The 14,061-nt window shown below is 43.8% G+C and overlaps 1 protein-coding gene across 1 annotated transcript in view; it reads right to left on the bottom strand.

Annotated features, from left to right (window-relative positions):
- LOC104501107 (fibrocystin-like) overlaps positions 1–14,061 on the bottom strand; it is a gene marked incomplete at its 3' end in the record, with an annotated part of 97,597 nt that overhangs the window by 81,729 nt on the left and 1,807 nt on the right. Inside the window, exons 2-9 of the mRNA XM_010144861.1 lie at positions 13,279–13,423; positions 12,258–12,357; positions 8,751–8,808; positions 7,318–7,396; positions 5,063–5,137; positions 3,747–3,811; positions 2,328–2,367; positions 1,732–1,802 (exon numbers count right to left, since the gene is read on the bottom strand). Of these exons, the coding sequence (XP_010143163.1) occupies positions 1,732–1,802; positions 2,328–2,367; positions 3,747–3,811; positions 5,063–5,137; positions 7,318–7,396; positions 8,751–8,808; positions 12,258–12,357; positions 13,279–13,423 (633 nt within the window). The remainder of the gene's footprint in view (positions 1–1,731; positions 1,803–2,327; positions 2,368–3,746; positions 3,812–5,062; positions 5,138–7,317; positions 7,397–8,750; positions 8,809–12,257; positions 12,358–13,278; positions 13,424–14,061) is intronic.

Genomic DNA, 14,061 nt, shown 5'->3' with positions numbered 1-14,061 from the left:
GCAGGAATGTGGTATAATGGCAAACTTTCCTATGTGACAGGAGAAACACTGCAATGCTTGGACTGTGACTTAGCAGTGGCTGCATCTGTCATGCTCAGGTTGCATGCACTGTTTCTGTACTGTTGAGGAGATCTACGAAAAAAGGTGGAATTAAAACTGTTTAAATCCTTTTGACCTTCTCTGACTCACTTCTCAATCTAGCCTGTAGGTTTGGATGACACCACAACTTTCAAATCAACTCTTAGGCTTCAGGGACAAATGGAGGGAGCTGAATATCTGACATCTGAGTGTCTACATCAAGACCAGGAGAACTGTTCAGGATTTTATCTCTAATACAGTCATGCCCTTCCACACTGGAAACCTATTTTTCTCTTTGATGACATTTATCACTTTGCACTCAGTTGTCCTAGTTCAATAACCCAATTGGACAGGTATAGTTCTGAAAAAAACCCACTAATTAAAAAAAAGATGAGGGATTTTGGTCCATATCTGCTTTTTTGTTTGTTTGTTTTGGTTTTTTTATTTATTCACCTGGTATTTAAACTTTACTTTTACAATACTGACTACTGGCTGGCACGGTATGGGCTACTGGATAGATCTGGCAGATCTCGTTTCTGCTGGTGCTCTGCCCACAGCCAGCTTCATGCACTGTTATTTCATCGTGCTGTGCCTCAGTTTGTAAATAAGGACATAAAGTTACCATCCTTTACAAAGTGTTTTGAATTTATAAGTGAAACAAGCTGTGCGCTATAAACAACATACAATATGCAGGTATGTATTGGCTACGTCATTGGGCATTTTTGAATAAAAAGCTTTTGTCACCTCTGGAACCAAGCTTCTCAGATACAGCCCATGAAGAACTAGTCCATTCATTACATTGATTTCAGACAAGTTAATATAAAAAAACTGATGGGACCTTGCTGGGCACCTGTGCCGGGGAATCAAGTGGCCTTTCAGCTTTATGCCACCTCTGACTAAGGTCAAAGTTTGCCTAGTTCTCTGCAGTCCTTGATGTCCTACTTCTGCTTTGGTTGTTGAGCATATGGCCCAGCTGAGCCTTGGGCACTATTTGTCCATGACCGCTATCTTGAGTGGGTGCTCAGGGTTTCATTGTCCTTTATCTATGATATAGCTGGAAATGTCACACAGAGCTTATTGTTGTTAATGTACCTTTTATTTTTTTTTTTTTAAAAAACCAATGGTGCAGTAACCTGCCAGTCACCATTTATCCAGAACTCAGTTCTTGGAGTGGCTGAACATCATCTCCTCCTTGTGGCTGATGTGCGATCTATGTCCCCCTAACATCTGCATTTCTAAAATCTCAACCTTACCAAACAGAGTGTGATTGAAGTGGGGGAGGTTTCTCTAGATGTAACATCTGTAGTCTAGAACTCTTCCTTTTCCTGTTAGATCAATGATAGAGCAGCAGCATCCCAAACCCTGCCATACCGGCGTTCTCCGGTTGTCCAAAACAGAGTCCTTCCTGAGAGGAACACTGACTCACTGGGTATGTAGGAAATAGGAACACGCCCAGCCTTGGCACGTAACTCTGGTCTTCCCGAAATATTTTATCTGCAGTCATTTGTGTAGTCGAGCCCATACTAGGGGATCGGCACACCCAAAACAAGGACACAAAAGGATTACATCGTTGGGAAGAGCAACAGTGTGGTCTTTTCTTAGATCATGCTAGGACTGCCAAAAGACAGGCAGTGAGGCAGGTTCCTGCAATACCTGAATGTGTTTGGTACAAGAAAAGCTCCTGTTTGGCACTGATGAGCCAGGCATCTTTGTGTACAGCTGACCTGAAAGAAAGAGAACATGCCTGAAAGAAACTTGGCCACGTAAGATAAAATAGACCTTATTTTGGTAGAGCTGGACATTTGCTCTCCAGAGGAACAGCAGAATATTTCTACAAGGACTAACGCAGCAGCACTGATTCAAGAGACACACCATTACAAGGCTGAAAGTCTATTAGAAATATGGACCCACTGTAAAGAATCTCACCTTCTTTTATGGATAAATTCTTTCCCATTTGGATGAAGAGTTAAAAGCAAAGTGAAAGGATTTTATTCAGGTAGACTTTACAGACGACCTACGCTTTGGGCACCAAAGCTAAAGCATTAAAACCAGAAAACAGAGATACTTTGGTGGCGGAACATTCTCCCTTTTCATTCCCAATCTGATAATCACCTTCTCAAGAAGCAAAACCTCATTTCTAAGCAATATCACAAGATTTAGTAAAAATATCATGCACATATCCTGGACTCAAATGCACTTGTGTCCCCAAGTGAAACCACAGAAAGAAAGAAAAAGATTCTTTTACTCACTTTCCTTTGTTAAACACCGAGAAGCTAACATTGTGGGACCCTGGAGGGGAGAAAAGTTACACGTTTTGTGGCAGAAGCGTGGAGAGCTCCATGAAGAGTGCATCCTACCAAACCTTGTCCAGGTGTCCTGGGCCTGATTCTCCTCTTTCTTACACTTCTCTTACAAGAGTAAAACTGTGTTGATTTCAGCAGAGTGTGTGTGGGGGGGAACTGAGCTGATTATCAGCTTAGAGCCTTAGATCATAGGTAGATACTACGCTACATTTGAGTACAATTATGTACCTGAACCTGCAAGCTGGATCCCAGGGGCAGGTTTTGGTTGCCTAAGTGCTTTGTGTCATCTTAGACCTCACGGATCCTATCTGATCTCACGTGTCATGCTGGGAATATGCAGCCCTCCATCAAGACCTCCATTATCTCTGATACCCCTCTGGAGAGAGCCCAGATACCCCAAGACATCTCTGAAGTTCAGGTTATTAAATTACACCAACGGTGTCTACATGAGGGCTAGACATTAATTTCTGGTTTATGTACTTAACTCAGATCCTCTTTTCCAAGCAGGAGGCTTGCTGCTCAGACAAAGCCTCAGAAACAAATAGAATCATAGAATGGTTAGGGTTGGAAGGGAACTTCCAAGGTCATCTCAACCAAACCCCCTGCACTAAGAAGCGACATCTGCAACTAGAGCACGTTGCTTGGAGCTCCAAACAACCTGAATGGGGATTCTCCTACCTCTCGGGGAAACCTGGGCCAGGGTCTCACCACCCTCAGCAGAAACAATTTCTCCCTTCTCTCTCATCTGAATCTCCCTCTTCCAGTGTTACCCATCCCCCCTTGTCCTGTCCCAACAGCCCCTGCTCAAAAGCCCCTCCCCAGCTTTCTGACAGACCCCTTGAAGCACTTGAAGGCCACTCTAAGGTCTCCCTGAAGCCTTCTCTGCTCCAGGCTGAACACCCCCAACTCTCCTGTCCTCACAGCAGAGGGCATCCACTCTCCCATCAGAATCTTCTTCAGAGTTCTGGGAGCCATGAAAAATTAAAGCGATCCAACCTACTACCGGAGAGACCATGAATAGCAGTAAAGCAGTAAAGGGAAGGTCCATCACACATGAGAAGGAATAAAGTAAAAAAAACAAGTAAACTCGAAGAACCCACATGACAATGTTCACACCTTCTCTGTCACAGTTTCACTTGAGCACTGCACTTCATTTTCTCCAAGTCTTTGCAGAGGATGCAAGTCGGGGCAGTGGCTATGTTGAAGACTGGAAAGGTTTGATCTGAAGCAGGCTTTGTGGACTCAGCCTTGAGCCACATTCCTACCTCTGGAGACAGAGCAGGGACTCATGACTGACACCCTCCCTCTGCAGTCTGGAGTTACATAACAAACTCATGAATTTTAATTTTCTCTCTTTTTACCAACCTATGTGGTTCCCTTCCACCCGGCACTGCAGGGTCCCCAGCCCATCTTCTGTCTGAATAGGGTAGCTGTGGAGAAACAAAGGACTTTGCTGAGTCTTGGAGGCAAAAAGAGCAAAATACATTGAGAATCACCTAACCGAGAAAAGACATGGGTTTATACTTCAAAGCTAGTCACGCTTGACTTCCTTTAGAAACAAGAGAGAGAAACAGGTGAGAAGGGAGAGGAACAACCCATCTCCCCACTGATGCTCGAGAGTTCAGCAGCTTCGGGGGATGCCTCCCAACAACACACAGTGCTCCACTGCAGCCCCTTTTCCCTTATTTCCAGAAGCTGACCCTGCTGGTAACCTTCAGATCCCCTATTTAAAATAAAAGTTGGGCAGAGACAAGTCTGAACACAGGGTGAAGGCGAACAGAAGGACAACAGTGTTTCCCCTCTACTTGTTCTTCTGCATGTCCCCAGTCTGTAAGAAGGAACAGGTAGCACGTCAACCAGATATGCTGCCATTACCTCAACCTTCTGAAGACACGGAATGATGCAAGTCCCATCATCGATTCCCATTTGCATTTAAATCCCCCTCCTGGGAGCCAGGAGGTTTTTTACAGCACAATAAGAGGGTCCGTTGAGGACCCCAGGAGCCTTAGCACTGACTTCTGCAGGAGCAGGTTTTCCCCCTGTTCCTTGTAAAAGCATCCTCCTTTTTCCAAGGCTCACAAGCACTGTGAGAAGGGCATCATGCATAAAAGAAAGACTGCTGCGGAGTCCATGTTTTTTTCTGTAATTCAACAGGGTACAAGGGCCAGCAGTCCGAAGAGTGTCCTGCACTTACAGAAGACAAGGATACAATAATGCCAATAAATTAATATCGCCAGGGCCCAGGCACCAGAGCCTGTCTGCCGATGCTGCTCAATTTTTAGAGCTCTATTTGCCTAGTTTGCTCTCAGGTCAGCTAATCCACCTGTCAAAGTAGTGGCTATATGACTGAAGACAACGCATCGACCAGGGTCAATAAGCAGCTTGGAAATGGCTACCCTGGTTTGGAGTCTGAAGAGCTGAACAGAACAGATTTGGCCACAGCATAGTATATCATCTCCAACCCAGAGGGCAGTCCCTGCACCTAGCCCATGGCTATAGACACAGAAAACCAGCAACCCTCACCCATCCCCATCACAGACCGTATGGGTCAACTCCCCATGGTCTCTCTCCATCTTAAGACAAAGCAGAAGAGCTTCTCCAAAAGCCAAGAAAAATTTTCGGCACACGAACTGTGCTGAGCCCTTGCCCAAACACAAATCAAAGGTAAGTCAAGTACTGACATGCTTCCAGCTTGTCTGTCAGCAAAAGAGCAGAGACTGGTCCATCCGTCTCCTTCTGCCATAAGGACAGCTGGCCTAGGCAAAAAGTATGCAGAAAAGATGAGATATGAGTGACACAGAGCTTTACAAATGAAAATCTGTTAAAATCAGCAGCCAATATTTTCAAATGGGACAGGAATTTCCCCTCACTTGTGTCTACCATTTATTAACCTTCTAGAAAACTGGACAAGTCTTAATCTCTTCTCCTTTCACCTGCAAAGTATATTTGCCAAATACTGCAAAAGCTGCACCTCTGTAAAGACTGTGGCAGGACCATCTTTGAGACACCCGTGACAGTTCTGAATGACGTGACACCTCCTCCCTGCAGGGAAGGGTTGGTAGTATGATCTCCAGGAGGACTATATCCACCTTTACCTTGCAGAGGCAGTAGGCAGCACAAATACAGCATCAGATGCAGCTCAGTTATTTCTTTGTTTCATTGAGGAAAACACTACAAACCACCTCTGCTAGAAATCATCCAAGCTCCTAATAGGAAATCCAAGCATCCCTGTTAAGGGATACACCAGTATGGCAAGGGACAACTTCCACTGGAGAGGAGGAATCAGATGGCAGCAATAAATGCACAGTAATTAGTATAATAAGCAAGGCTTGGCAATAATTATTTAAGAATTAACAGACAACTAAAAAATGTGTAGTTAAAACCTGTAAAGCAAACATTTTATGATCATGCTTCAGAGCGTAGTTTTATGAGATTTTAGTAAAAGTTTGCTTTTATTTATACAGCTTGCTGATACTAAGATGTCTTCCCTTTTAAGGATAAAGAGGAAAAAACTCAGTGCTGCAAAACATTTGGTTCAGCATCACCAGACCACTGCACCCCATACAAAGCATGGAAAAGGATGCAGAACATGCTCGAAAGTATGAAAACTGTTCCCTTTTTAGCTCAAAACCCTGAATGTGCATGACTGGCAGACTGCTCTGCCCAAGTCCAGGTCCCCACCTGGTACATATTTATTAACACACCAAAAATGGGCAAAATATTCATGTGAAGCTACAGCGTGAACCTGTCTGGTATGCGGAGATTTTTGAGGCCATTTCCTTTTTGGCAATAGCAAGGTTAAGCTGTAAATGAGTAATCCAGCAATGGAGCATGCAGGCACGTCCATCCCGCAGCCAGACAAACCAGCCTTTCTTCCCACTGATCAAAGGTTCCACTAGAGGCAGGTAAGACAATTAATATGGAACAAAGGATGCCAATGTGCATCCAGAGAGCAAAAGTGCAGCGCTGATAAATGGCTGCAGCTGGTGTGGCCCAAATCTTCACTGCATTTTCATTCACACTAGCAGAGAATTTAATTACTTCGCAAGGGAGATTTCCATTCAGCCAGAGAAGTAGTTAAAAGGCATCTAGCAGCCAAATATTTCCTGCTGCAATTCAAATTTCTAACTACTGAGAATACACACCTTTCCTGGTTCCTGAAATGATCCTTAAAATGCCAGCACAGCAATTATAGATGAGAAGTTTGTCTTAAAAATACTAATCTGGGCTTAGTTCTTCACTGCCATTGACACAAGCGTAAGAAAATCATAACTCTGTAGTATCTGAGAACACTTCCAGACATACATACATAGGACAGCAGGTCAGCGTTCATGCTCATTTTGGATTCGCTGTGCTCAAACTGCTGCTGCCCTGAAGAAAATTCTTTAAATCTACCTGCTTTACTCTGTGGCACGTAGCCATACAAGCAGCCAAAAATAACAATCAAACCTTTCTGGAGAATGAGGAAGTGACCAGAAAGGGTTTAAAGCAGTGAACAATAAACCCTTTTGTCTCAAAATAGTTCTGCTTTGTCTTCTGACTCACCAGAGCATCTGCTTCAAACTAAGAGTTTTTCTAAAAATGCAAATGGAAGGGAAAATTTATTTAACTTTTAGATTCTGACATTATTTTAATTAGTTAAATTTTAATTTGCTAGCCAAAATAAAATCTACAGCAACCAGACGCAATTACAGTACAATTCACACTGAGCTGTGATTGACTGTGCTGCCAGTAAACAAACCGACTAGCTTAATGGACCAGTGGCAATTAGATTAACAAAGTTTGCTGGAGCCCAACTCATGAGCTGCAATAAACCACAAAGGAAGTAAATGGCAATTCTGGGCCAACTGGTTGCAATTTATTGCTGTCAAGGAGGCTGATGGAAAAAATGCCAGTTTACAGGGACTGGGGCAGGGAGCAGCCTCTATATAATTACCCATCAATATAATCCACATCGAAGTCCAGGGTCTCATATCTTCCAGCAATTGTCTTCCCATAAATCTCTATTAAGCTTCCTATTTAAAAGGAAATGAAAATTAAAGGGAGTCCTTTAAAAGCAGAGAAATTATTTGCAGATTTTGTGAGCTGAACAAATGAAATTCCTGGTCTATGCAAATTTTGCAGAGAGTTACCAAACCGGCTGCACTGATGGCTACTCTCAGCTTCTACCATAGTTCAAGGTGACTTTGCTCTTAATTCACTTTTCCCAAAACATACATCTTTTTTTCCACAAAAAAAAGTCCATTCCTGATTTTTTAGCAGATCTCTAGTCCTTATACTGAGAAGACATTTTCCTCAACTCTTTCATTAACTAAACTCCGCATTCTATACAGCTGTAAAACCTCATGAGGCCAGCAAAGTGTCATCATTTGTACACTGGACAGGGTCAAGGACTAAAGAAGGACCATGTCATATATACGGCCAGTGAATCACTCCCAACACTCCCTTGACCACACTTGGTGACAGTCTGATTCAGTTGCCTGTACAGAGGTGTCTTAAATCATTTCAGGCACCATATTCTCCCACTGTGGCTCCATAAAGGAATGAGTCTTCTTGGTTCTGTGTCATAGCTACCCTGCTCCATGCAGGTCCTTCCTGCTCCAGGGTGTCTCAAATACCACTAGACTCTTAATATTACTCTCATGTTCTTCACTGGATACACTGGGAGGTGAAACAACCAGCAAACAAATAGAAACCTCCATACAGGCACCCAAAAGCAAGGCATGAGAATCTGGAGCTGAACTGAAGTTGGAAATAACTGGAAACTTAGATTTAAGAGCATCTATGTGATCTAATCACCCAGGTATCTCTCTGCACTTTTAAGAGACCAAAACGTATTGATTAATCTTGACTTTGGAAATCACAAATACAATCAGAATAGAAACAGGGCGGGGAAAGTCTTCCATACACTAGTCAACTGTTCAAACCAAAACCAGTGACGGTCTTCTCATGTAACTTTAAGGTCCGATCTAAAGCCCCATTAACCAGTCTGCATGGCATTACAGTATCATCACCTAACAGCTAATTCTTCTTAAAACTATTACTAAATAGGGTCAGATGACTCAAAGGTTAAGTCTGATTAGATCTATCCATCTGCTGAACACCACCTCTCTACTCAGGCAGCGATGGGCTGCACAAGTCAAGTACCAAATAATCTGGTCAATGAGTGTTACCCACTTCTCTTGTACCCAGTGCTGCAGACTCTCCCCTCATGCAAGCCCACTTTCCTGTTCAGCATGAGCTTGGACATAGAGTTCTGGAGGTGCCCATCTTAATCCCCAGCAAGACAAATCCCTCATAAGGAGAAAGGCAGCATGGAACATCAAATGATAATTAATGTGGTCTCCAGCTTAAAGAAAGACCCCGTACCTGGGATGCCAGACGGTGGACTAATTTGGTGAACCACAGGTGTCTGCACAGCAGAGAACTGCAAAGAGAAATTTGTAGTTACATGGCAGTCGATTTCGCAGCAGTCCAACAAGATCTGATTACACATTGCTTACAACAGTCACCACATTTCAGAGCCTCATACTTCAGAGTGGATCTTTGAAGCAGAGTGCTGCTCTGAGAAGGAAGCAAGCACAAATATCCCCTTTCTTGCTGCCTCTGCATTCAGAGTATGGCTTACTGCTCTTTTTACATCCTATTTTGCGCCCAAATTGTCCATCCTGGCTTGTCAATTCCAGAAGATACACTGTAATACACTATAAAATTTCCAAGCCATGCTTTATTTGAAATCGAGACCTCCATTTTATCTTGCATTATGGCACCATTTTTCTTTCCAATAGTATATTCTTAAAAACTATTGCTGCATCACAGAAGTGAAATTCTTCAGCTAGATTGTTGGGTACCTTAAAGCAGTGCAGCAAAGAAAATGCTTGTGTTGGCCCACTGTAATGCAGTATAATACATCAGAGGAGTCTTTGGGAAAGCTCTACCCTGGCCTCTGAAAGAACAACAAGGAAATACTGGAAACCTGCTATGGGGTGCTATTTTTAAATCAAACCAAGTCCAGGAAGGAGCAGAGAAATTGTGCTTTGAAACAAACCTCTCAGAAGATGTGGAACACTCAGGGACCCATTCCAAGTGCAGCAAGGTCATCATCAGCCTCCGAAAGTAGCTGAGATACATGGATTCCTGACCTCGCTTATTTTCAACAAGTTGGTTGCATTTTCAACAAGTAAAGCAGCCTTTTTCCCCTTTTCTCCAGTTGACTCAGAAATCGGAGTCTTTTTTTAATAAAAATTATTCTAGAATTTTTTTGTTAGGCTGACACAAATCTGATTCTAAAGGTGTTGTGCATGGAAGCACTACTCATCTATTGAGTGGCCAGAGGCACACATGGTCATGGTCTTTCAACCACTGTTAACTCACATGGAACCAGTGTTTTCAGTAAATGTCTTTATCCTTCCCTGGAAGATGGTAAACCAAACAGGACAAGTAAATGGATGGCTTCAACAGCTAAAAAGTGCCTTATGCCCAAACTGAGCATCCGGATCCCAGGACTAAAGGAAATAAGACGACAGCGGAAACCCTTTGTACATGTTTAAAAACTTCCCGGTGTGAATAAGGCATTACCCAGTGCTGGGTTAGCTGCTTATCTTGTAACTGCTAAGGAAGTGTGGTCTGGTGTCAGTGGGAAAGTACTTGGACAGGCAATGAAAAAGAACTGGATATCTTGGGAGAGCCACAAGAAGAGCTATGGAAGGAGAAGATGGGCTCTTGGACTATGGCTATACAAGTGAATAAAATAACTTGGAACCTACTATTTAGAATTTTGGAACCATTTAGGTTGGAAAAGACCTTTAAGATCATCAAGTCCAACTGCTAACCCAGCACTGCCAGATCACCACTAAACCACGTCCCTCAGCAACACCTCTACGCAACTTTCAAATACCTCCAGGGATGGGGACTCCACCACTGCCCTGGACAGCCTGTGCCAGGGCTTGACAACCCCAACAGGGAAGAATTTTCCTATTGTCCCACCTAAACCTCCCCTGGCACTACCTGAGGCCATTTTCTCCCGTCCTACCACTTGTTTCTGGGGAGAACAGCCCAATACCCACCTCACTACAATCTCTATTTGGGTAATTGTAGAGTATAAGGTCTCCCCTGACCCTCCTTTTCTCCAGGCTAAACACCCCCAGGTCCCTCAGCTGCTCCTTGTAAAACTCATTCTCTAGACCCTTCACCATCTTCACTGCCCTTCTTTGGATACCTTCGTTCTCCCCACTTTTTTGAGGCCCCTCAAGTCCTCTCTCACACTTACAGATGCTGCTGCCAGCCCAATAAATAGCATAAAAATTCATTTGCTGAATGAAATAAAAGACACCATTGCATACATTGTGCTTTTTTTTCAAGCTTTCTTTGAACCCCATTCCCGTTCAGTGCTCAGTCTTTGCCTTCCTTCCTCCTCATGGTCATGTTAATACTGAATGAGTAGCCACAAACTTCCTGCCACAGTAGCCACTTCAGAGAAGTAAAGGCAACATCACAGCATACCCTGGGCTGGAGTTGATGCAGAGAAAGAAGCCAAAACCAGCACGAAATCTAGGGCCACTAGCTGACACAAGTCTCCAAGCTGTTCAGACTTGTTGCTGCCTGCAGCAGGCTTTTTCAATCTAATGGGGAGGCAAAATTAATTTTTAATACACATAGCTCCCAGGTCCCAGTCCCAAAACAAAGAGACACACTGTGTTTTATTTAGCTTGGAATGTGCCTCATTAACAACATCCCCTGGTGATTTTTCATCAACTCCCTAAGCTGGCTGAACCACCCAATGACTCTTGCACTTTAATATGTAATTTACTGAAAATGCTGGGCTTTCTTGCTTGATACTCAAAGTTAACACAGAGGTGGGATATGAATTCCCAACACACCAAGCCTCATCCTGAAGCACACAGGCATGGTTAAGGATTCTGCTCAGCAAGAGATCCTGACACCATCATCACTAATCAGTCTGATACCACCATACCCCAACAGCTTCCTGAGAATGTGCTACCTGAAAGGAGGTTGTAGACAGGTGGGGGTTGGTCTCTTCTCCCATGTGACAAGTGACAGGACAAGAGGAAATGGCCTTAAGTTGTGCTAGGGGAGATCTAGGTTAGATACCAGGAAACACTTTACAGAGAGGGTTGTCAGGCAGTGGAACAGGCCTCCCAGGGAGGTGGTGGAGTCCCATCCCTGGAGGGTTTAAAAGATGTGTAAATGTGGTGCTGAGGGACATGGTTTGGGGGCCCTGGCAGTGCAGGGTGAACAGTTGGACCTAATGATCTTAAAGGTCTCTTCCAACCAGATTGAGAGCCAAAGGGAAAATACTAGTCTGAGGTGAGAGTAGTGAGCTCTCAAAATAACTGAGCAACAGATATGAAATCACAGCTGAAGTCCGAGCCTTCCCAGTCTTGCTCATTTTAGGTGTGGAGAGCTGTCCTAGACCTAAAGAGATGTACTTCTCTGAGACCAGCTACACCCATGAAAGGTGTTCTTGCCCACAGTTACCTGTCAGTGCAGACTATTAGCTGCCACCCTGCAGCTTTGATGGTAAAACCAGAAGAAGCCAGCATAGGGTCTTCTGCCACAGAGTCTTCTGACTGCGTGGTTTGAGTGCAGAAACAGGTTAACTTGGACCCAGACTTTTGACTGAGAAAAACCTCTTAGTCACCTAGGCTGTCCTGCATCAGACTGATGAGTACCTCAACACACTGACTTTTAAGGGACAGAAGGAACATCTCTAACTTCTTGTCCTGACATGCAATCAGACTACAGCACATGAGAGAGAATGTTGCAACATACTCCCTGTGATACCACGTCTGACATTTGGCTCCCTTAATTACCTTGAATTCTTTATCATCACTTCTACACTTGCATGGTGGTTACCTTGAAAGTACAGTTTTCTTTCTCCACCTCAGTCAGGTTGTTAATCACATGTCCTTTCAAGATCACCTCCACATAGTACAAACCCTCCTGGGGTGAAGGTCTAGATGGAAGAAAATATGTTATTCTATACTATTCTTATACAGATTTTGTTTATTTTCTAGGAAATGGCAAGTCCTGCACAAGGTCTCCATTCTTAGCATGTACACTGCGGCTATAACAGAGCAGAGCAAATTTTCACTGTGAGGCCAAACTTTACACATATGAACCCAAATTCTAAAACTACAATTTAAAAAAATGTGGAGACACAGCAAGAAATTACAGTTAAGTGCAGAAGGTGATAGGACTATATCAGAACTCTGTCCAAATTGTACATTAATGAAAAACACAGACGTGCTCAAAGAGCAATTGTTATTAATTGGTGTTAAAATAACCCAGGGCTGCCTGGATCTACAGGGCATCTTGATCCTGGTTTGTAAATGAACGCTGCAACTGCAAGGCACACGACATTCAGCAAATTAACTCCCAGCCAAATTATAGCAGCAAGAGGGAGTCGTCCGATTAGGGTCAGTCTTACAGTCTCCTGAGACTACCCTAGTCTTCTGGTCAAACAACCTCCTTAAAGCTCTTACAGGATAGAAAACAGGGAGCTTGTATTGCCCAGCTGGTGCTTGAAACCATGTTTGTTTCCTGTTTCATCTCTCTATGACCTTGGACAGGACACCAAAAGCTGGTAAAATCCCCACCAAGATTTCTTAGGAGTTCTGCATCTAAGGATTAGATGTCTACAAGCCATTAAGGATCCGAGTCTAGCCTCTTTGAAAAGCCTCACTGATTCTCACACTTCATTAGGTTGAAGGACAAATAAATGAAACACGGTTTAGGAGGTGCCACAGGTATAGCCACAGCAGCAGCCATAGCAATTCCCTGAATTCCCAAACTGCCTGTGCAGACACTGAGAGAAAATGAGGATCTTAGAAGACAAACGGCAAAGCCTCACCAACACCGTAGTCATGGATCATACCTTGTTCTGCATCTTATAGTGGGTAAGTCAAAATCCAGAGGAGAGACATCACATGGCAACCTGGGCAGGCGTGGATTCACCAGGGACACCTCCAACTGGGATGCGCTGCCTGAAAAGGCACGTTCTGGCTGGTGGAATGTTGAGCCTAAGTAATGAAAGTCAACCAGAAGAGCTCTGCGAGGACAGAGTCACTCACATTAAGTCACACATGGCAAACTTCAAATGTGCAACCCAGCTTCTCTAGAGGAGCAATGCTTAGAGCCCTTCACCAGGATTTTTTGAATCACGTTTGTGTAATCTCATACTGTTGTGGTTTAACCCCAGCTGGCAACACAGCCTCTTGCTTACCCACTCCCTGGTGGGATGCAGGAGAGAATCAGAAGGGTAAAAGTGAGAAAACTCAAGGGTTGAGAGTTGAGACAAAAACCAAACTATTAAAAACAAATAATAATAAATTGTAAAGAAAAGAGGGGGGTGAAAAGAAGAAAATAAAAGAGTGGAAAATAAAACCAAAGACAGATCCAAGTGATGCAAATCAAAACAACTGTTCACCACAACCAGCCAATGTCCAGCCAGTCCCCAAGCAGCAGCTTCCCCACCAACCTCCTCTAGTTTTATTGTTGAGCATGATGTCACATGGTCTGGACCATCCCTTTGGCCAGTTGGGGTCAGCTGTCCTGGCTGTGTCCCCTCCCAGCCTCTTGTGCACCCCCAGCCTGCTCACTGGTGGGGTGGGGTGAGATGCAGAAAAGCCTTGATGTGTGTAAGGACTGCTCAGCTCTA

Source organism: Buceros rhinoceros, unplaced genomic scaffold, assembly GCF_000710305.1.
Source record: "Buceros rhinoceros silvestris isolate BGI_N320 unplaced genomic scaffold, ASM71030v1 scaffold1551, whole genome shotgun sequence".
NCBI lineage: Eukaryota > Metazoa > Chordata > Aves > Bucerotiformes > Bucerotidae > Buceros > Buceros rhinoceros.
This window is presented reverse-complemented; position numbering and strand designations above follow the sequence as displayed.